Here is a 24455-nt window from a genome sequence, read left to right as displayed (position 1 = left end):
GAAAGTGCTAATCCAATCCAAATTCAGGTTACAGAATTTCGTGTATTTTAAGCAGGATGATTACTGAAAAACTAGTTTCTTTAAGAGCTATTACTGACAGCACACCCAAGGTGGCAGACTACAGTCAGACTGTCAGCTGAACTCTCCCAATATTCCTTCCTAATCAAATTTAAAACAACACCTCAAACAAAATTTTGGAACAGTGGAGCCAACAAAAAGTTGAGGGGAGACATTTTTCCAGCCTAAGAAAACTTAAGAAGTCAGCAGGAGAAATCTATATCAATGGTGTGGAGGCTTGTGTAAAACCCCACATTGGCAGCAGCAGCTTCAAGAGCTCACAGCCCAGAGAGATTCGGGGCTGCAGTTCCAGAGTGGAAAAGAACACTGGCCCTGGTCACAGTTTCAAAGCAAAAAGGAGTGCTAGGGCTTGTGGTTGGAGGGGACCAGAACCGCTTCCCAGGTAGAGACCAGAACACAGACTAGGAGAGCAGTGACCATACCTCTCCCATGATCACACCACCTTTGGAACATCAAAAACTTACAGACCCCCAGAACTAGTTCAGAAAAGAACAGAAAGAAAAAGCCTGAACCTTGAGATGGTACCTACCCACCCCTAGGTGAACAGAGTCAAATTTTAACATAAAGTTCAAAGTCAAAAAGTAGGTTGGATAAAATGAGCAAACAATAACAACAATATAATCTGACTATAAAAAGCTACTATATAGGCAAGGAAGACCAACACAAATTCAGAGGAAGACAACAACGTCAAAACAGCTACCAAAAAAGCCTCAAAAAATGTTCATTGGACCCAAACCCAACAAGAATTCTTCTAAGATTTAAAGAGATAAGAGTGGTAGAGAAAAACCGGGAAAAGAAATAAGAATGATGCAAAAAAAAAATTATGAAAAGAGAACTAACAGGTTGGTAATAGAAACAAAAAATATTGAAGAAAATAACAACTTACTGGCCTAATGGTAAAAGAAGCACAAAAATTCCCTGAGGAGATAAACTCCTAAAAAAGCTAAACTGGCCAAATGGGAGAAGTACAAAAATTCCCTGAAGAATAAATCCCTTAAAAGTGGAATTATGCAAGTGGAAGCTAATGACTCCATGAAATATCAAGAAACAATAAAAAATGAAGTCAAAAGAATGAGAAAGAAAGAAAGAAAGAAAGAAAGAAAGAAAGAAAGAAAGAAAGAAAGAAAGAAAGAAAGAAAGAAAGAAAGAAAGAAAAAAAGAAAGAAGGAAAGAAGGAAAGAAAGAAAAGGGGGAAATATCTCACTGGTTCCGCTGACCTGAAAAACTGACTGAAGAGAGCTCCTTTAAGAATTATTGGGCTCCCTGAAAGCCATGATCCAAAAATAAAAAGAGCCTAGACATCATATTTCAAGAAGTTATCAAGGAAATTGCCCTGATATCTTAGACCTAAAAGAGTAAGCTAGAAATTTAAAGAATCCACCAATCACTTCCTATAAAAAATCCCAAAATTAAAACTCCCAGCAATAATATGGCCAAATTCCAAAGATAAAAAGAAAATACTCTGAGCAGTCAAAAATAATTCAGATATCATGGAGACACAGTGATTGGAGACACATAGAGATTCGGCAGCTTCCACGTTACAGAAGCAGAGGACTTGGAATATGATATAATATAAGGCAAAGGAGTTAATATTACAACAAAGAATAACCTACTCAGGAAAACTGAGTACAATCCTTCAGGGAAAAAATGACAACAGAGGACTATTAAGCATTCCTGATATAACAACCAGAGCTGAATAGAGAATTTGACATTCAAATACAAGACTCAAGAGAAGAATAGAAAGGTAAACATGAAACATAAGTCATAAGAGACTCAATAAAATTAAAACTGTTTATACTCCTGTACGGGAAGATGATACACATTAACTCCTAAAAACTTTATCATTATTAGGGCAGTTAAAAAGTATTTACATAAACAGAGGGCATGGGTATGAGTCTATTATATTGGTATGATCTCCAAATAAAATAAAAGGGATAAGAAAGAGGGATGCACATAGAGAAGATTTTATAAAAAATAAAAAGGAGGGGGTGGAGCCAAGACCACGGAGTGAAAGCAGTGACTTGCTTGACAGCTCTCCCCCAAACCCCTCCAAATGCTCATAAAAAATGGCTCTAAACAAATTCTGAAGCAGCAGAACCCACAAAAAGACAGAGTGAAACAAATTTCCAGCCCAAGACAACCTGGATGATTGATCAGAAAGGTGTATCACGCCGGGCTGGGAGCGCAGTGTGGGTGCGCAGGCCACAGCAAACGTGGAGCAGGCCTCAGAGGACTGAATCTCGGGGAGCTGTGGAGGTTTCCAGACTCCTCAATCCACCAATGCCAAAGACAACTTAGAAGGTCAGTGGGAAAAGTCTATTTCTGTTGGTGGTCAGAGAGGAATGTGGGGTTTTCAGTTCCATTCCCCAACAGCATGGCCCTGGGACGGGGCAGCTACTTCCCGAGCTTCTGGCCTACAGACTGAGGCGGAAGCCAGTGGCTGATCAGAGAGGGATTGCAGGGATCTCTTTGCCAGTGCTGAGGCAGGAATCTCTTGCTTTGCCTGGGTTTGGATCTGGGTCACAGTTCTGGGCGGCAGTGCTAGGGTGAGGAGGCGCGCTGGCACGGTGGAGCTTGTAGTGACTGTGGGGAGGAACCCTTCCTCACAGTTACAGGACAGAAAGGAATACTTGTGGTCACCGGCCAGGAAAGAAGTAAAGACCTCACCCCTTATCATACCACCTTGGAAGAACTGAAAATTTACAGGTCCCTACAAGTATCTCTGAAAACAGCTACACAAACCCCTGAAGCTTGGGACAGTACATCTCCACATTGGAAGCAGACTCTTACCTTAACAAAGAGTTTAAAACTCAAGTAATTGGCTGGGATCATGAGCAAGCAGTGCAAAAAGAGTCAGACTATATTATCTTACTTTGGTGAAAAAGAAGATCAAAATACAACCAGAAGAAGACAACAAAATCAAAGCTCCTACATCCAAAGCCTCCAATAAAAATATGAATCAGTCCCAGGCCTTGGAAGAGCTCAAAAGGGATTTTGAGAAGCAAGTAAGGGAAGTAGAGGAAAAACTGGGAAGAAAATGAGAGTGATGCAAGAAAATCATGAAAAACAAGTCAACAGCTTGCTAAAGGAGACCCAAAAAAATACTGAAGAAAATAACACCTTAAAAAACAGCCTAACCCAAATGGCAAAAGAGGTCCAAAAAGCCAATGAGGAGAAAAATGCCCTAAAAAGAAAAATTGGCCAAATGGAAAAAGAAGTCCAAAAGATTACTGAAGAAAATACTTCCTTAAAAATTAGGATAGAGCAATTGGAAGAGTGACTTTATGAGAAATCAAGACACTGTAAAACAAATCCAAAAGAATGAAAAATTAGAAAACAATGTGAAATATCTCATTGGAAAAACAACTGACCTGGAAAATAGATCCAGGAGAGAGAATTTAAAAATTATTGGACTATCTGAAAGCCATGATCAAAAAAAGAGCCTAGACATCATCTTTCAAGAAATTATCAAGGAAAACTGCCCTGATATAGTAGAACCAGAGGGCAAAATAGAAATTGAAAGAATCCACAGATCTCCTCCTGAAAGAGATCCCCAAAGGAAAACTCCTAGGAATATTGTAGCCAAATTCCAGAGTTCCCAGGTCAAGGAGAAAATATTACAAGCTGCCAGAAGGAAACAATTCAAGTACTGTGGAAACACAATCAGGATAACACAAAATTTAGCAGCTTCTACATTAAAGGACCGCAGGGCATGGAATATAATATTCCAGGAGATAGGATTACAACCAAGAATCAACTACCCAGCAAAACTGAGTATAATCCTTCAGAGGAAAAAATGGTCATTCAGTGAAATAGAGGACTTTCAAGCATTTCTGATGAAAAGACCAGAGCTAAACAGAAAATTTGACTTTCAAATACAGGACTCCAGTGGAACATGAAGAGGTAAACAGGAAAGAGAAATCATAAGAGACTTATTAAGATTGAACTGTTTACATTCCTGCATGGAAAGATGATATTTGTAACTCATGAGAACTTTGTCAGTATTAGGGTAGTTGAAGGAAAAAAATTATATGTATGTATAGATAGATAGATAGATAGATAGAGGGCACAGGGTGAGTTGAAGATTAAGGGGTCATATCTGGAGAATAAAATTAAGGGATGAGAGAGGATGATACTCGGAGAAGAAAGGGAGAGGTAGAATGGGGTAAATTATCTCACAAAAAAAAAAAAAGAAAAGAAAAGTCTCTCACAGTGGAGGGGAAACAGGGGAAGGTGAGAGGGAATGAGGAATCTTATTCTCATAGGATTTGGCTTAAGGAGAAAACATACACATTCAATTGGGTATGGAAATCTGTCTTACCCTACAGGAAAATAGGGGGAGAAGGGGACAAGAGAGCAGGGGGGTGATAGAGAGGAGGGCAGATTGGGAAAGAGGGTAATCAGAAGCAAATACTTCTGAGGAGGGACAGGGTCAAAAGAAAGAATAGAATAAATGGGAGGGCAGGATAGGATTAAGGGAAATAGAGTTAGTTTTTCACAACATGTCTACTATGGACATGTTTTACATAACTGCACATGTACAACCTATATTGAGTTGCTTGCCTTTTCAATGAGGGTGGGTGGGGAGGGAAGAAGGGAGAAAATTTGGAACTCAAAGTTTTAAAAACACGTGTTTTAAAAAAATGTTTTCACATGCAACTGGGAAATAAGAAATACAAGAAATGGGGTACAGAAGTCTATCCTGCTCTACAGGAAAATAGAAGGGGAAGGGGATAAAAGAAGGGAGTGGGGAGAGATAGAAGAGAAGGCAGACCAGGGGACGGGGTATTCAGAATGCATGCCATCTTGGGGTGGGGGGAGGGGTGAGAAATTTGGAACTCAAAAACTTATGGAAGTGAATACTGAAAACTAAAAATAAATAAATTTATATTAAAAAGTAAAAAGTAGGGACAAAGGTTAATAGTTGTAGATATTCTCTTATTTCTGGGTATGAATGTTATCTATGATTTTTCTAACTTCCCTCTACTCCTTTTTATAGAATTTTTAGTTTACAAACGATAATGTGCTGTGTGCATAAAGTCACAGATTATAAGGCCTCCCAACGAGCTCAATGACCATTCAAAAATGACTGATTTAAAAATCCGTAGAGGAAAAAGTACACTCACTGAGATTATGACATGTAGTTGAATATGTCTTTCTCTCTCTCTCTCTCTCTCTCTCTCTCACACACACACACACACACACACACACACACACACACACACACACACACACCCCTGCTTATATTGGGCTCAGAAAGAAATAAGTTTAACACAATGGTGAAGATTATATTTGAGACATTTGTACACTGATTTTAATGATCCTAAGGTGCTCCCTAGTACAAAGGCCTTTCTCTCTTCAACATAAACACAAATCCTTGGAATATCAAAACCTCTGAGCAACTAAATTTGAAGGAGACTCAAAAGCCAATGGAGAGAGGCTCATGGTAAACATAAGTAAGCTATAGTATATTTCTAATTATGACCTATGCTCAAGGAGTAGTATATCACTAAGGAAAAAGAAATGGGTTGGCCCTACGGCATTACCAAGGGATTACAAATGGACAGCCTGACGTTCCGTTGGTACACATAAAATATGAAAAGATCTAGAGGAATGCCTCTAGAACCTTAGACAGATCATCTATGAAGGATCTTTGGAAGAACAAGCGTTAGAAGTGAACAGGTATATAATGATGAAAATTTATGTACAGAAAGATAAATATATGATAACATAAAGCATTTATTATTTGATTTCTATGTGCCAGGTACCATAGTATGAATAGATGGTACTGTGCACTGACAGAGGGAGAGTCCTTACCAATAATATTAGAAATCCAATGAAGTTCTAAAATATTTCCAGGTTGTAAAGTGAGGACCATAATGTTATGTATTTCAGGTTAATAGAGATCCACTTACTAAATAACAAGCGAAGTACATGACTTTAAGCAAATCAGACAGGAAAATCAGGATTTACACCAAGGCTGATTTGACAATGACTACTAGTTTTACAAATGGAATTATAATATTCCTTTAAATATTAAGCTCCTCTAACACATTTCAAATTACTTAATTTTCCCCAAACATTTGATTTACACATAACCTTTTAGAATATGTAGTACAAAACCAGAAATCAACCGTACTACTTTAGAATACACAATGGGACCCATGTAGTTAGAAAAAAACACTAGATTAGGAAATCTATTACTGGATCCATAATCTCATCAATTTGGGTACTCTTACTCCACTGGTTTATATCTCAGCCAATCCACACCTGTGCAATTCTTGTCCCTATTCTCCCACAACCCCTTCACAGAGGGTATAACTGACATGCTTTTAGAAAGCCTTCTTCTAGGTCTCCTTATACTTCATGGAAGTGATACTGAAGTCTTGGTTCCTCTCTTACCTGACTGCTTATTCTCAATCTCCTCTGCTGGATTCTCACATAGATCACACCCAGTAATCATGGTATTCCTCCAGGCTCTGTCCTAGGCCCTTCTCTTGGTTATTTCATCAGCTCCCAAGGATTCAACTATCATCGCTATGTAAATGATTCTCAGATCTATTTATCTAGCCCTAACCTCTCAGCCTCCAGCCTCACATCTCAAACAGCCTATTCTTCAACCAACATGTCCAAAACTGAACTCTCTTTTCTCCTAAAAACCTCCTTTTTCCTAACTTCCCTATTACTGTGGAGGGCACTACCATTCTCCCAATCACTTAACGCTTACACAAATGAAGAACAAACAGTAATCTCTGTGAGTAGAACATGAGCTGCCCACTAGGGACCAAACTGGAACCAGCCAGTTGGGCAACACGGCTTGCTTTCTTTCTTCTCTCCCTCTGTCCACAGAGGGTTATCACACCCTTACCTTCTTGTGCTCTGCCCAAACGGAACATAAATTGTTAATCTCTGAATTTTTTTTCCCTCTTCTCTTAAAGACCAGCATTAACCCCAAATCACTCTAAGCTCTCACTGACTGGCCAATAATAGGTCTCAGGCCAAGCCCTACTTGGTCACTATTTGGGCTCTGATTGGCTCAGTATAAATATAACAGCAACTGTTTCTGTTTTGCCCAGAAACCCTGAGGGTCTTCCCTTCCCAGATAGATTTTTTTTTTTGGACTAGGTAAAGAGGCCATTCTCTGCCTCTCTTCTTATTAAGCCTCAATCAATGAATGCGTGTTGCCTCAGTCAACCTGAAACCTATTAAAGACCTTACTTTGAAAAGGCCAAGGTCCCCCACTGCACCCTGGACCATCTCCAGTTGTCCTGATTTATATCTGGCTCCCTAGGAGAAAGTGAGGCTGATGACTTTGCACAGCCCTCCCTCATTTGAATCCAATTTACTTGCATGTCATGGCATCACCTTCCTGATGTCATGGTTCTCTTCGAGAACTAAGGACAAATGGCAGCACCAGCAATCTCCTTCGCAACCCCATATCCAGTTTGTGGCCAAGTCTAGTCAATGCTACCTTCACAATATCTCTCTTACATGCCTGCTGGTTAGTCTCTCTGACTAAAGTTTCTCTTTATTCTAATCCATCCTCTGCTATCAAAACAATCTTCCTAAAGGGCAGGTCTGACTATGTTACTTTCCTATTCAATAAACTCTAGTAGCTCTCTATTAGCTCCAAGATCAAATACAAAATACTTGTTTGGCTTTTATAACCTGGTCCCTTCCAATCTTTCCAGTTTTATTCTACTTAACTGTCCTTTACCTACTCTATGACAGAGTATATGATAGAATGTCTATGATAGGGACAATGTCCTCATTATACCTCACATAAAATACTACACCTCAACTACGCAATTTACCTAATCATACATATCCTCGACGACATGACTATAATCACTTCTTCTGCATATGCCAACACTGAAAACAAGCTATATCTGTTTATACTCACAATCAGATGATCCTTGCCCTTTGGTTAATCTGCAATTCTGATCTTTTGGAGAGAGTGCTATCCCAAGATTCACAATGATACAGTATAATGAAGAACACAGTGATGTTAAAAAGATGGGTTTTGTCTATAAGGGTGAAACTTGGGATCATTGAAAAGTACCGAATAATTTCTGAAACTGTAGTCTAGACACTCTCCTATATTCAATTTTGGGCTCAACCCACTGTCCATTTGCAGTGCCTGTGTCAGATAAATGTACTTATATACTAACTCAATGGACTAGCTCATGCGAACAGGATCTGAAAAATAAAGATTTTTTAAATCCATTTTTTCCCCTGAATGACTGTTAGGACGATTATTTTTAAAGTTAACATGAATCTCACTAAGGAGATCTTGTAACATCCTAGAATTTGATGGCATTTCTGCTATGCCATATGCAATTAGAAACATCAGTCTTTTGAAGATAGTATAGGAATTTTTTTTTTTACATATTCATGTGACAGGAGTACTTGGTTAGGTTTTCTGTTTTTGTTTTTGGCCAGGCAATGGGGTTCAGTGACTTGCCCAGGGTCACACAGCTAGTAAGTGTTATGTGTCTGAGGCTGCATTTGAACTCAGGTCTTCCTGAATCCAGGGCCAATGCTCTATCTACTGCACCACCTAGCTGCCCCCTGATTAGATTTTCTGGAAACAATTTTCACTTCAGAGTTTAAAGAGTAAAAGAAACCATATTAAAAAATCTTGCTGAAAAAATTCCATTCAAAAGCAATGCTCTATGTAAGGCTTTGGAATTGAATCGGTTTAGCAATTATTGTTGTTGTTCAGTCCTTTCAATCACATCTCACTCTGCTCCACTTGGGGTTTTCTTGGTAAAGATACTGAAGTGGCTTATCATTTCCTTCTCTAGCTCATTTTACACATGAGGAAACTGAGGCAAACAGGGTTAAATGACTTGTGCAGGGTCACACAGCTAGTAAGTGTTTGAGGCCAGATCTGAATTCAAGATGGATCTTCCTGCCTCTAGCCCTCAATCCTCTGTGCCACCTATGTGCCCCATTATTAGGAATTTGGAAAAGAGAAGGATCACACTTAAATGAAGATACTTTTAGCTAAAAATTTTTGCTTAGGAAGCAAAGAGCAAAAGAATAGTAGTATTACAACTTCCTTCTGAAAGTCATAATGTAGAAAAGTTACCTCTCTTTTTACCTAGGGATAAAGAATCACAAGGAAACTGAAGAGGTATTGTAAACAGTTCAGGATATAGCCGTCAGAGGGACCAGCAAAACCTGTTCTAGGCCATCCTTTGGGTCCAAAGTATACCTTATAACCTTCTCTCTAATTAGTTTAGAAGGAGCCACAGGGTTCTCAAAGAGAAAAAGATAGCCCAAATATTCTCAAGTACTTAACAGTGAAAGATAAGATAAACTTCTGTAGAAGGCTTTGGACCACAAGCTAGGATTCTGGGAGAATTGAGGAGAGAAAAATTAACAGCCATGCTGAATCATACAGCATGTTAATATCTTGAAAAATTTTTGTAAAATTCTTAATTATTTCAAAAAGTATAATATGTGATTAATATGATCTTTAGCTTTTAAAAGAGATTTATTTTGATGGTTAAGGAAAATTCACAGTCAAAATATAGAGCTTCTGGAAATCACCAGCTTCCTAGTGTGGACTACGGAGGCAGCTGTTTCCACCAGGTGGCAGCATCACAATGGCTAGAAACATAAACGGGGGGGGGGGGGGCGCGCAGGGTGGGGAGCAGCCATGAAAGCTCTAAAACTGAGTGTCACAAAGTTATGCAGGTAACGTTAAGGAAGTCCAATCTATTTACTTATGACTAGCTGCTTATTCAGGGAAATTTCAATTTGTAAAAATGAGTCTACAAAGTCACTTTACAGACTGTACCTACTCACTGAATAGATATCTACCATTCTTATACTTCTATTTGGCAATAAGGTTAAATGTTTAAAAGAGGAATAATGTCAGCAACTGTGGCAAAATGTTGACAATCAACTCCTATGCCACTTGAAGTTCATATACTATGCAAATTTGAGTATTTTATAACTCTGATTTAATTTCCTCCCTTTTCCCAACAAATTCTTACGGCGCCTTCTCCTAATTCTACTGTATAAGGAATACAAGACAACTTAATACGTCCACGTCATGCAATACAATTTTAAATGTACTGCATGCAAATAAACGAAAATGATGCAATCCAGAGTAAATACAAGATTTTTGGATGCATTAGACTGTGATTACTTTACTTCATTTAGTAATTTCCAGAAGGAACCAGAGTTTGAAAAAAAACTTAGAAGCCCTATGCTAATGAGTTGTTACATTTTAAAACATACATACATACATACACACATATATATATATATTTTTTTTTCAAGGTCATACATTCCTTGTATCCCTAGAACTTTACTATTGATGTCTTTAATAAAATAAAAGCTCCCTGAGATCATAGATTTTTCTGTTTTAATTCTTAATTTGTTGGGTACAAAACAACACATGTAAGGGACCTCAATAAACATTCTGATTCTTAATATATGAAATATGATGTATATTAATCAAGTGACAATTCCAAAGCTTGAATAGTGTACATTATATTCAGAATCAATATGATAAAGTCATCATCTGATGCTGCTAAATTCATGAGGTCAACAGCACATTTGGAATAACTGTTTACTCTAAAAGAAGGATAAATGTTTATAAATTTCAGGGTACTGTAAGACTGAAGGCATTTAAAAATAAAGGTAAAGAATAAATCTGGTGAAAGAAAAATGGTAATTATATTGAGTATAAGGTGTTTCAATGGGGAGAAAACAAGAACAATCAAGAGCTAATTGTAGAATTTCTCAATTATCTATCATCCAGCTTTATTATCCTATCCACAGTAGTGGTGATGAAGTTCTAGTAGTCTAATAAATCTTATTTAGGTGCATGCCCTTCAATATAAAGTCAAAGACTATCTTCACGGGAAAATAAATTCTACTACTTTAAATAAATAAACTAAAATAAACTCTAGCTTCTCTAAAATCCATTCTTTTAAAAGACAGGAAAAGGGCCTTGATCAAATGGCTCTGGGTGCTCATCACCATCTTCAAAACTCAGAGGCTGCATTACCTACCCTTCCCATACAATCACAGAGTTAAGTGAGACCTTGTTGCAGAAAAGAAAAAGGAGGTCTTTATACACAGTTTGGTAGATGTCATTATTATATTTAAGTAAAATTTTCTGCTGGTCACTCAAGATCATTACCTCCTCTAGGTTTATGCCAGTGACTCACTGACCTCTGCAATCTCTCTCCTGAGCTCAAACTGCATGTCCTATAGATATCTCAAACACATTTAAAACTACTCATTACCTTTTATTACAAAGCTGCCTTTTTTTCCCTATGTCCATCAAAGGCAATACCTCCCCCCTTCTATAATCAACAAGGTATGCAACCTCAGGGTTCCCCCAGTTCCTCATAGTCGCTCAGATCAGATACTTGATTATTGGTAAAACTTGTGGTTTTTCTCTCCTAGCATTTATTGTATGGATCCTATCCCAGTAAAGAACTACTTCATTTTGACTTTGCTCCTCCAAGACCAAGTCAGTGCCTGCCCTCAGCAAGCAATTAATTTTGTAAATTGAAATAAAGAAGAAAACAGCAAAAATATTAGTGCATAATGATGCAGCGATTTAAAGTTTGCAAAGTATTTTATATACATTAAAACAACAGTTGTTCACAAGTTTTAGTTTTGTCATAATGTGGTATATAATTCTACGATGATTAGAAAGACAAATATTCAAAGCCCAATAATGAATAATAATGAAAAATGCTTACCATTTGGTGGGTCTCGTCTTTTCTCTGTTTTAAAAAAAGAGATCAAAAAAAATTTTTTTAAGTGGAAATATCTAAAACCCTTCCCCACACACACAAACATTTAAAGTTTCATTTCCTAACACATACTTTGGGTATTTTGCTCCTCTTAACTGGTAGAATTGTACATTGAAAGGAAACACTACCAAAGACCAGGCCCAACAGGATCATCTGAGTAAACAACATATGTTGTTATTGATAATGACTTACCTTTTTGTGATTCTAATGGAGTTCTTTGGGTTAAAAAAGCCAAAACTCTACAGATATATACTGCTTTAATTAGTCATGCTTTCACAAACTCTAAAGTAAATCTAATTTTTGCACATTTTTTTATATTGTACATTGAACTATACAAACTGTGATAAAAGTCAGGTTTTTTGTATGTCAGTTACTGACATCAGTTTTTAAGTTACATTTTTTAATGTTAGGTTTTATTAAAGTAAATTACAATATGCTATTACCTGGTTTTAATAAATTTCGAAGTATATAGAACACCAGTCTTAGTAACGCCCCATATAATTTAGCATGAAATCTAAAAGTGCATAAATGCTTCACAGAAGAATTATTCTAATATATTTACAGGTAACTAAGGGATTACAAATTAATTAGTGGGTAGCTAACTACACCGGGTAATTGTTAATATTTAATCCCAGAAATGAGAAACATAAATGTATTATTACTGCATCTGGTAGTTTGGGAAGATAATTTACTGAATTCATTCAAAATATGTCCCTATCCAATAATGTAATGCAAATCAAGTACCCAAGATCATAGGATTTAGAGTCAGAAGAAACCGTAAGAGATTTTCTCTAATTCAACTACCTTATTTATTAGAAAAGAGGAAACTTATCTGTAACAAAGTTAAGTAATTTTGACAGGGTAATGGGAGAATCACACCTAGATCCCCTGACTTTGAATCAATGTATGCTTTTTCCCATACATAATCTTGCTGATATCACAGGCTCATTGTGATAAAAAACAAACTCATCATACATTATCCCAATCCACTGTGTCTGTCTTCCTATTTCTACTGAACCATTCTTTCAGTCCTCCTTGACTTCTCCCTCCTTATTTATTGCTTACATCCAGGGAACAAGCCTGGGTATTTATTTTTATTTCTATAATCACAGGTCAAATCAAAGTTATTATCTCTCATTTAGATTGCTACTATAGTCTCTCAAATATCTACTTCTCCCCACTACCTTTTATTCTTCATATGGATTCATGAGTAAACTAAAAGCATGTAATGATCTTACCATTTACCTGCTCAAGAAAAAAAGTTCCATTATATGCTGAAAATCTAAATTCCTTAGCTTGATATTTGAGGCTCTTAAAAATCTGGTCCTATGATAATATTCTAACATTATCTCCCACTATCCCCCAATGCCATAAACTATAGTATAGCTGGATTTTCCTAATGGTCTTATACTATTAAGTCTTGATGGCCTGGTTTATTACATCCTCTATGAAGTTTTCAATGATCATTTCAACTAAGAGTACTGTCTCCAAACTCTAAATATCCATAACACATTAGGACATTTGTTGCTGTTCAGTTCAGTCACGTCCAAGTCTTAATGACCCCATTTGGGGTTTTCTTGGCAAAGATTCAAGTGATTTGTTATTTCCTTCTCCAGTTCATTTTAGAGATGAGGAAAATGAAGCAAAAAGGGCTTAGTGACTTGTCCAGGGTCACAAAGCTAGTAAGTGTCTGAGGCCAGACTTGAACTCAGGAAGGAGTCTTCCTGACTCCAGCCCTGGCACTCTATTCACTTCCAAACCCAGCTGCCCCACTTGAGGCATTTAATATATTCTAATGGTGCAATATGGTTGTATGTATCTTTCTATTGGACTGAAATTGTTAAAAAAAAAAAAAAGACCTGCATCTTATTCTTCTTAATACTGCCCACAAGACTCAGTACAGTTCTTCAACAAAATTAACTGCTGAATGAAAACATGATATAAAAAGTTTTACTACAGTCACTTTATAGGAAGAAAAATAAATAAGAAAATAATCTGACCTTATCTTTGAGAATTCGTACTAATACAATTATTATTGGGGGGGGGGAGGAAAAACTATTTCTACAAAGATACAATTTATATTCAGAAAAATAGTTTGGTAGGACCAATATCTTAACCCTTTATCTTGAGCAAGTTAGACCAATTTTTCCTAAAAAGGTATTGAGACTATCTTCAAATCCTCATGCTGCTGTGTGGGACAAGCGAAACTTTCTCATGTGAAATGGAAGCTATACTCCCAAAAATTTAGTTATGGGCTTTAGTATCAGTACAGCCTAAGTTTTGTTTTCCTGTAAATCATGTGATTAGGTCATACACCTGTTGCCCACCCCCTCCCTTGTTTTGTAACCACCACCCCAGCCTTATCTTTGCCAAGTAAGGCAATCTTCTAGCTCCCAAGCTTGTTTTGGGTAAAAAGTATCTCTTAGTTCCTAAATATAGTGTCAGGTCTCTCACCTCAACCAATGAGGATAAAGAGACTGAGGTAAACAAGTGTGGAAGGGTTTTCTTAGAGTTGTTTGTCTAAGGGTATATAACTGCTTGCTTGCTGCCTGTATCTTGCCTCCCTACTCCAGTCTGCCCTGGGTAGGTGATGCCCAATTCTTGAGCGAGACTTGCTAGAATAAAACTTCTCTTTCTACTGAGAGAAACCTCTAAATTTGTATTTGGGTAGGTGGTCTCTATCCCACACAATTCCCTAATTCCCAAAGTTCCTCATCTGGAACTTTCTTTGATTAGGGAGGGGGCTTCCCTGCCAAGGCCAAGACCAAGTGCACATCCAAGAATTCTTGGAGGTCTTGAGCCCTGGAGGGAGGTTACTGTCCAGTCACTGAAATAAACCCAAAGAGAGGGACTCAGAGGAACAGGTTTGTTACAGCTCCAACAATTAAAAACGAAACTAAGAAATTTCAGCCAGCTGGTGAGTGAGAGCAGTTGTGTAAGTTGTACACGTGCAACCCAGAGGTAAGCACTCAGGGGTCTGGAGATAATTGGCACAGGGTGAGGGCCCTTTAGGGCGGACTCTAGGCAAAGTCCGGGCCTAAGCAAATTGTGGAATAGATATCTCGTCAAAAGGACGCCACTGAGAAAGCTTCATCGGTGACTGGTGAGGAGTGGGCGACCCTCCTAGGTGATTTGGCTGAGCCCTTAGACTCGGGGAGTTCGGTGACAACTCCCATAAATTTCCTAGGTGAGGGCCTAGGAATGGGAAAGGAACAATCTAAATCTGCGCAGTCGGAGCGCAAAAACGTGAGGTACCTATAGACAGTCCTTTAGGCAATCGATTGCAGAATTAGAATGAACTACCAAAATACAGAGGAAAGGATAGGAAGAAAATGATTAAATATGATTTGATGATTTGAGGATCCTACAAGGCGCAGGGTTGTTGTATGTCTATTTTGTGTGTGCGTGTTTGTGTCTGTGCATGGTATGAGTGAATGTCAGTATGTATCTTTCGCAGCCAGACAGCAAAAGGCTGCAGCTGGACTCTGGAAAGTCGCTTTCTTTCTCTCCCCCTCTTCCTCCCTGGTAACAGCAGCCTCAGAGGAGTCAGTGGATGGGAGAAAAAAAGAGAGAAAAATACTTTATTAGTTAGGTTATATGATTGATAAAAGGCAAGTTGAGAAGGATTTTCAAAGTGTCAGGTCAGAATTAAAAAGAAATAAGATATGTGCTGTTTTAAAGGGACTTTAATCAAAGTCCATTAGAAAGAAAGGCAAGAAACTTTAAGCATGTAGGAGAGAGGAGTATATGTAGAAAGCTTAAGGAAGGTATAATTTATTTGCACGGTGTGAATAGAGGTTTTGAAAGTAAGAAGGTTTTGAAACTTTCTGGAAAAAAAATAATAATTTCTCTCTCTCTCTCTCTGCATTCTAATTCTGGCCAAATTTGAGTGTAGAGACAAAGGAGAAAAAGGGAACCTTTTCCCCTCAGATCAGAAAAAGAGGTAGCACTTAATCTTTTCTGCCTCTCATAAAAGAGAAAAGTTTTTGTGTACCGGAACACAACCAAAGTTAATTTAATTCATTCTGGTAATATTTCAGATGAAATGTGATGCTCTTAATCTGATACTAAAGTAAATTGAAAGAAATTAAAACAGTGGGAAAACAGTGTAAGACGAGTTAATTGTTTAGAGTGCATAGTAAAGTGGTACAGGCAGTTTGAGAAGAGAGAGAGGGAGGGAGAGTAGTCCTATTCAGTTATCTCCCTTCAGAAAAGCAAAAAGAAAGCTGTGTAGTAGTCTTGGTGGGTGTAATTGGGGGGGGGGGAAGCACACATCTTAAGTTCCCCACCCTAGAGGAATCCATATTGGTTATTGTGAATTATGATCATCGCTGTTCAATTAATTGTTAAGCTCCAGAGGTGCCTACCTGGAGGGAAAGCAAAGAAAAGTAGTTAGAATACTGGCCCACTACATTTTAAACTGACCTGACTACAATAGGTGATTCCAAAATTTTTGTAAAACTTTCGCAGAAAATTTGGACATGAATGGGGAACTGAAATATAGAAGACATATATGAATTTGTGGATAATATTGCTTTATAAAGGGCCATGGGTATTGAACTTAGAAATGTGTATTTGTATAATTTTAAGAGCACATATTGTTATTTGGCATTAAGAAATTTATTAACTATGTTGTCCCAGGAGACTGTTGAATCTGGTGAAGGGGTCTAGAAAGAAAAGAAAGATTTTTTTATTGAGTGTGTTTTCAATTGTATTAGCTATGTTGCTGGAAGGGCAATTTCTTTTATAATCTGGAATGTTACATTAATTGTGTCTTCAAAGAAAAGAGAAAAAGGAATGAATTTGGCTGTTGGGGCATTCTATATGATCCTGTTTTGTAACATTTCCTTTTAAGTACTGTAATTTAAGAAATCACAAAATTTCCAAATTTTGTCTTTATTTAAAGGGAATTTTCAGTTAAAATTGTTTTGTTATCATTTATGAAATTTGTGAAATTTTTTACTAAGTTGTTTGGGATTACTGTTTTAATGCTAAAACCTAAGAGGGATAACTAATTACTGCATCTGTGTAGGCAAGGTCATCTGCCCTGAGAAAAGAACTTGTTAGGATAATACAGCTCCTGGACAATGAACTTAGTTTGCTGAGAAGTTGCAAGTTTAGGTACCATAGATAGAAATAATTTTTGAATGACTGACTTTTTACACCAGGGCACGTTTAAATTTGAGAAGGAAAGATGTAAAGAGAGATTTCTTATGTATGTTAGTCCTGATAAATCTATATTGCTTACTGCAACTCCATGACAGTGAAATTAACAGCATCTGGCTTTAAGCTGTGATTGGTGAGACTTGCTGTTTGAGGTAAAAGGTTCTTGGGACTAAAACTAATTTTGTTTTGAGTTTGAATTTGGGTATAGTTGTCTGCACTAAATCAGTATCTGAGAGAAATGCCACAAGAACAGGTGGAGGTTGATTTAGAGGAACAGTGATTCATTTGGGAAAAAGGCCAAGGGGACAATCTTAGCCTCAATCTGGGATGGGATCCTCCTGGCTCAGTTTCCCCATTATGTTCCTTTGGCAAGGAATGTTTCCCACCTGACTATTCCTGAGTTTGGCTATGAGGAGAAACAGATACTGCATGATTGGAGAACTGCAACTCTATCTGAATTTAAACAAAGCTAACAAAGCTAAGGATGTTTTATCTTGTCATATTTGATACACCACCTGTCCCTGCCCTTTTTCCTTCTATAGTAAGTTTCTATGATCAGAGCAAGTAGTCAACATGAGACATAAGAAAAGGATTAGATTACAGTCATATCTTAAACTGATTGTTGGAACTTGCCAGGACTAATGATTGACTGTTTTTGAGTCTAACTCCAGGTGTCCTTAACTGAAACCTGGCGGATTTTAAGTCTGGCTCAATGCAGTTTGCAGTTCGACATAACACTCTGTCTGGAGTTGACAGGAAGTTGGGGGAAATACTGTCCTCTTATTCTAATCCCTTAGTGACAAGTTTCTATAATCAGAATGTTTTATAAGTACAGTAACAAATTTACTAAAATAATTGATTATGGAACATCTTGGGTTATTACAGAACTGGGACTAGTGTTCCTGTATGAATTAGGATCCTTTAATTCTTGATAATGGTATGGACATAATCATGAGCTTGTGGGACTATTATTTTGTTATTTGGATAATATCATACTCTTCTAAAGTTTTGTTACCATTGATTAATGATGTCAAAAGAAGAATGGCTTGTGATTTATTATGTAAATGCCATCAAAGAAACAAGTCATGACTAAAATTTTAAGATTTTATATGTACTGTGTTAAAAATTGATATGTATGTACTGGAGCCTGTGATTAATCCCTTAGTGAAATCTCATTCCCCTGGTGAAGAAATTAATAATAGATTAATGTAAAGTATAAGACACTGGGTTCTGATGTGAATTTCTTAAACATGACAACTGGCCGTGATTCCAATTTCAAGTTTGTAAAAATGATCAGGGTCAGAAGGACTAGAAATAGTGATTTAAAATTGTGCTAAGATTACTTCTGTAGGAGAATGTACAGAAAACTGGTTCCTACAAGAAGAGGAAGATGCTGAGATGCTCTGCTGGAGTTGGCTGGAGCAAATACCAAGGACCAGAGGACTTCATTGATGATGTTCTCTGCCAGACAGTTATATAAGAGGGGACTTTCTGGATCTTAAAGGGACAACTGCATTACTGTTTTCTTTTGGGTCTCTGTATCTACATTTATGCAGAGGCTGCCCCTTTGATCATATCAATGCTTAGATTAATCCTTCCCATATTTACTTAAAGGAGTGGTCCTGGTTTGGGGGAACTTGGTGGAAGCAAGTTTTATGGTTCTTACTAACTGCAGTGAGTGGAGTCATACTACTATTCTCAGTATGTGTTCCTTGTAGGATGCAGTTGATTACCACTACTGTACAAAGGACACTCTCTAGAATGATTACATTAAAAGAGCCTGTTAGTGACTCTATAAGACTAATGATATTTGGGAATCAAGGATGGATGACAGTCTGTCAGGAAGAAGAAGAAAGGCCAAACCCTGATGAAATAGCAAACAGGGAGGCTGCAGAAACTTATCAGTTTTGGTGTGAGAAACTTTCAACTATGAAATGAGAGGGGGGGACTGTGTGGGACAAGTGAAAGTTTCTCATATGAAATGGAAGCTATGCCCCAAGATTTAGTTAAGGCTTTAGCATTAGCTGGGCATAAGTTTCATTTTCCTGTAAATCATGTGATTGGGTCATATATCTGTTGCCCACCCCTTCCCTTGTTTTGCCACCCCAGCCTTATCTTTGCCAAAGAAGGCAATCTTCTAGCTCCCAAGCTTGCTTTGGGTAAAATGTATCTCTTAGTTTCTAGGTAGAATGTAAGGTCTCTTACCTCAACTAATGAGGATAAAGAGATTGAGGTAAACAAGTGAGGGGCAGGGCGGGTTTTTCTTAGAGTTGTTTGTCTAAAGGTATATAACTACTTCCTTGCTGCTTGTATCCTGCCTCCCTACTCCAGTCTGCCCTGGGCAGGTGATGCCCAATTCTCGAGCGAGACTTGCTAAATAAAACTTCTGTTCCTACCTAGAGAAGCCTCTGAATTTTATTTTGGGTAAGTGGCCTCTATCCCACTCAATTTCCTGCAACAACTCTTTAAAAATAACAGCAGCTGTTGTTCAAATTCCTTGGTGCTTAATGTTGTTTACGATGTCCCCTATAGTAACAAATAATGCAAATATTATCCCCATCTTACACATGAGACAACGGAGGTTTAGAGATATTAGGTGACCTACCTACAGTCACACAGCTATTAAGTAGAAGGTCTAGGATTTAAATCTATTTTCTTTATTCCAAATCCAATACATAGTAAGGCCTTTTATAATCTTCATTGGTCCATGTATTCAATCTGTATCACATCATTCTCTAAAACAAATCTAACATTCCAATTAAGCGGGGCCTTCTCACTCACTGTCTCATAAGAAACAGAATGCCAGAACCAGAAAGGACTTCAGTGTTCATCTGGTTCAACCAAAAAGGTTTCTATCATTGAAATTTTGGATTCTATGATACTGCTGCTTCAACATGAAATGACCCATTTCTACCTAATGAAATCCTTCATGTACTAGTTCAAGATCTATCTCCTTCACCAAGACTTCCTAACTATGCCAGCCAAATATAGTTTTCCCTCATTTCTGAAGAACAATTGCACTTTTAGTCCATTCAATATAATTTAGATAATTATACACAATTTTGCTCTTTTCCCTAATTGCTTCCTATTTGTTCCCTTTTCCCAGGCTCCATCTTTCTTAATTTCTTTGCTGTATTTGATACTGTTGACCACCATCTCCTTAAAACTCTACTCCCCCTTGGCTTCCCTGACACTGTACTTACTCTCAAGATTCTATTTCTATTTCTGTGATAAACCTTCTCTATCTCAATTCCTGGCTCCTTTTCTTCCCCTCCTCTAAATTTTATAGTTCATTTCCCAGACCTCTATTCTCAATCTTTTTATCTTCTTTTTTTTTTGGACACTATTTCTCTTGGGAATCTCACCCAACTGTCTGAACCTCAACAATCACCTTTATGTCGATGTTTTCCAAATCTGTACTCTTTTCAAATCTGTAACCCCAACTACCTGAACAGTATTTCTAGCCATCTTTTGTACATTATGAGGACAGGGATTTGTCCTCTTTCTTTTGTAACACAAGCAATACCATGCATATGGATTTGATAAACTACACCCAAAGGGCAGCTAGGTGGCACAGTGGATAGAGCAGTGGCCCTGGATTCAGGAGGATCTGAGTTCAAATCTGGCTTCAGACACATAACACTTACTAGCTGTGTGCCCTGGGCAAGTCACTTAACCCCACTGCCTAGCAAAAAAAAAAAAAAAAAAGATAAACTACACCCATATGGAAGATTTACTGGACTAACCCTTGCATAAATCCAACTCTTGGGAAACTAGATGCCCACCACATCTTCTTTCTCCTTTATTTTTTGGCAAAAGATCTTACCAGATTTTCTTTGTCGCCGCCCCAAAAGGTCTGTAACTGTTTTTCGGAATTTTTTTGCCTCTTCTTCATTGGCAAAATTAAGACCAACTTGACATGTCTGAAATTGTTGAGAAGTTAAAATTCAAAGAAAAAAGGACATTATCACTAGATATGCCTTGAGATACATAGGAAAAAACAAAAACAAAACAAATTCCAAATGGTACATGGAGAATAGTTCATTTCAATTGCAAAAAATAAAATTACTGTGTCTTAATTAGGGTAAAGGATGAGAAATGGTACAGTACTGAACACAACCCTGGCCTTCAACTGGAAATACATACTTGGAGTTAAATGTATTATTTTATACAGTCAATCCTCAACATATGCACATTTAACTTTTGCAACTTCGAGCGTTTGAGTGATTTTATTAGTAACCTTATTTTCCCTTTCATGTTGTGACAACCATGCACATTCAGGGCTATGTGAAGTAGAGAAAAACATGACAGGCACACTGTCCATAAGTTTGAGGAGAGGCTGGTGTCCTACTAGGAGTTTCACTAGTCTTGTTCACTCAACCACTATAAAGAGCTCATCTTGCATTTGTTGCATATTCTCATTGTTTGCCTTTAAAATTCAAGTTTTGTGTTGCAATTACACCCCCTGAAAGCATAGTGCAAGTTCTCTGGACTCCAAGCCCAAGCGTGCTAAGTCAGTGATTCAGCTTAGTGAAAAAATAAAAATGTCAGATAAACTTCTTGCCAGACTGTCTGCTGCCACCGTTGGCCTAATAAACCAGCTGGCTGGAGACACTGAGGCTGCCAATCCCATCATCAATGGCAGCCTCAAAGTTAAACTTCAACTCACTTCTGCTATGCTCCTATACACTGAGACCCTTAGAGCCCTCAAACAGTGCAGGAAGTAGCCATAGCTGACGGAGAATATTTTAAGCTGGTCCAATGCCATCCACCAGCCATCAAGGACAAAATGTTAGAGATGATGTCGAGACCTTGCTAATCTCAGCATCTTCCAACAGTAGTGACTAAACTTTCAGCAACCTCTCCCTTGGTTTTCAGAGGGCCGCCAAAGTAGAGAGGTTTACAGTACTATAGCATATAGTATAATGTGATCGCATCACCACCTGACACAGTGAAAAGATAAGTTTCAGGTTAAAAAATGTTTTATTTTAAAAATTTTATTTGCTGTACAAAATTTATGACACTGTAGATTTCACAAATTATGAAAAGTGAATATTGTTAAAAATTAATTTTTAAAAAATTGAGCTGTTAGCACAAAAGGTCACAGAATACTCGTAAATTATTAGAGAGGAAAATATTTTGTGTACTGCACCCTATGGGTTATTTCATGGTTACTATGTTAGGAAAACCGCATATTATCAGAATTGATGCTTTGTTATAAAGAACTGTATGCAGAACAATATATTTTAGGCAATCTCTAGCAAAAGATTACAGTATGAGGTAGTCACGAGAACATAACCCTCTATTTCCCATCAGTTCAATGTATCAAAATCCATGTTTTTTCACTTTCGTGCCATTTTCTAGGAATGTAACCCCTGCAAAAATTGAGGATTAACTGTATTTTATTTTGTCAGAACTACAAATGGGACCTAAATTAGAATTTTAATTCAAACATCACAAAAACTGAAGAAAAAAAAGGAAGAGGAAATACTCTTCTTAACTTAAGAAAATCATACAAAGTGATGTCTACTTTTAACGTTTTTTATGCAATCTAAAGTCTATAAAGAATGCTACTTTAAGATGGATTATCTGGGAAATAAAGGAGGCTATCTTCCAATAATGATGGCCTGTGTTTTTATATTTTTAGCAGGCAACTTGTACTTAATAAGATCATTTGTTGAAAAGATCCTACAACTAAAAACACAAAATACAGCAATGAAACTCTAGAAACACAGTAATTTCATGAATGTATAAACAGTGGCATTTAATATGTAGTTTTATAAATAAAGGATATTAAAGTAAACAATGACTTACATCACCAGCAAATGTATGAAAATATCCTCTAGGACCATTATATACAAAGTTATTGTATAGCTCCTGTTCCCATAGTAGTTTCCCGTCCTAACAAAAAAATTAAGGTTAAAAACAAGTGTTACAAGTGGAGGACTTAAGGCAAGCCTGCACAATCTGCGGCCTGACTAGTTCAAACTGGCTAGTTGTTTCCTAATCATGAAAAATCAGTGTTATTATGCGTGTGCATGCACACCCTTGGCTCCCCATTCTCAAAAATCCTTTGCTTGATCCAACTGTATCTGCTAGCTGTTGTTCCGTATCTTTCCTCTCTTTTGTGACTAAAATCCTTGAGAAGGCTATCCACAATAGGTGCCTCCACTCCCTTCCCTTTTTTTCCCTTAATTCTCTATGGGCTACTTTCAACCAAAACTGCTCATTCATTTCAACACTCAACCAAAACTGATCTCTCCAAAGTTACTAATGATCTCTTAACTGACAAATCTAATAGCCTTTTATCAATTCTCAAGTCTTCTTGACTTTTCTGTTGCCTCTGACAATGATGATGAACATCCTCTCCTCCTTGATAATCTCTTTTCTCTAGGTTTCTGTGGCATTACTTTATCTTCCTTCTCTGACCACTCCTCAGTCTTTAATGGATCTATAACTAGGGTACATCTAGTCACAGTCATGGGCTCTCTTCTCTTTTCCCTCTATACTATTTCACTTGGCGATATTATCAACTCCCTCGGATTCAATTATTATCTCTATGCTTATGATTCTCCAATCTACTTATCTAGCCCTTATTTCTTTGTTCATCTCCAGTCTCCCATCCCCAAATACTTAGTAAATGTTTCAAACTGAATGTCTGATAGACGTTTTAAACTCAACATGTCCAAAACTGAACTCTATATCTTTTCCCCAAAATCTTCCCCTCTTCCTAACTTGCTGAGAGCATCATCATCATCCTCCTCCTCCTCCTCCCCCCAGTACCCAGGCTCCCAACCTAGGTGTCATCTTCAACTCTTCACTCTCTCTCACCCCATATATATAACCCACTGCCAAGGGCTGTCAATTTTAACTTCTTAACATCTTTAGTATATGTCCTCTTTTCTCTTCTGATAATGCCACAATTTTTGCAACTCAGACCCAGACTATTGCAATAGCCTACTGGTTCGTCTCCCTGATTCAAATCTCTCCTCACTCCAGTTCATCTTCCACTCAGCTGTCAAAGTGATCTTAAAGTACAACAAATCTTTTGTTTGGTGTTCAAAGCCCTTTATAGCCTGCCCTCCAGCCTCTACCTTTCCAAATTTCCTAACTTTTACCTTATAAATCAATTCATACAAGTCTTTCCAAGTTTCTCCGAAACCATTCCCTTCATCATTTTTTACAGTACAATAGTATTTCATCACATTTATATTATACTACTTCTTCAGGTATTCCCCTTAGTTTCCAAATCTTTGCTATTGCAAAAAGAGCTGCTATAAATATTTTCATTTCACTGGCCTCTTTGCCATTCCTCAAATAAGACAATATCTCTCAGCTCTGGCATTTTTTTCTGGCTGTCCCCTACACTCAGAATGTTCTCCTTTCTCATCTCTACCTCCTGGCTTCCCTAGCTTCCTTCAA

General features: G+C 37.5%; 1 protein-coding gene across 2 annotated transcripts in view; it reads right to left on the bottom strand.

The window, feature by feature from the left end:
- WASL (WASP like actin nucleation promoting factor) overlaps positions 1 to 24455 on the bottom strand; it is a 116437-nt gene that overhangs the window by 39638 nt on the left and 52344 nt on the right. For both annotated transcript variants that reach the window (XM_078153951.1, XM_020966353.2), the window contains exons 3-5: positions 22848 to 22934; positions 20860 to 20956; positions 11814 to 11837 (exon numbers count right to left, since the gene is read on the bottom strand). In XM_078153951.1, coding sequence (XP_078010077.1) covers positions 11814 to 11837; positions 20860 to 20956; positions 22848 to 22934 — 208 coding nt within the window. The remainder of the gene's footprint in view (positions 1 to 11813; positions 11838 to 20859; positions 20957 to 22847; positions 22935 to 24455) is intronic.

The sequence above is a fragment of the Phascolarctos cinereus genome, unplaced genomic scaffold (genome assembly GCF_003287225.1).
Source record: "Phascolarctos cinereus isolate Bilbo 61053 unplaced genomic scaffold, phaCin_HiC Scaffold_1;HRSCAF=81, whole genome shotgun sequence".
Classification (NCBI taxonomy): Eukaryota; Metazoa; Chordata; class Mammalia; order Diprotodontia; family Phascolarctidae; genus Phascolarctos; species Phascolarctos cinereus.
The sequence above is the reverse complement of the archived record's forward strand: the minus strand, read 5'-3'. Positions and strand labels throughout refer to the sequence as shown.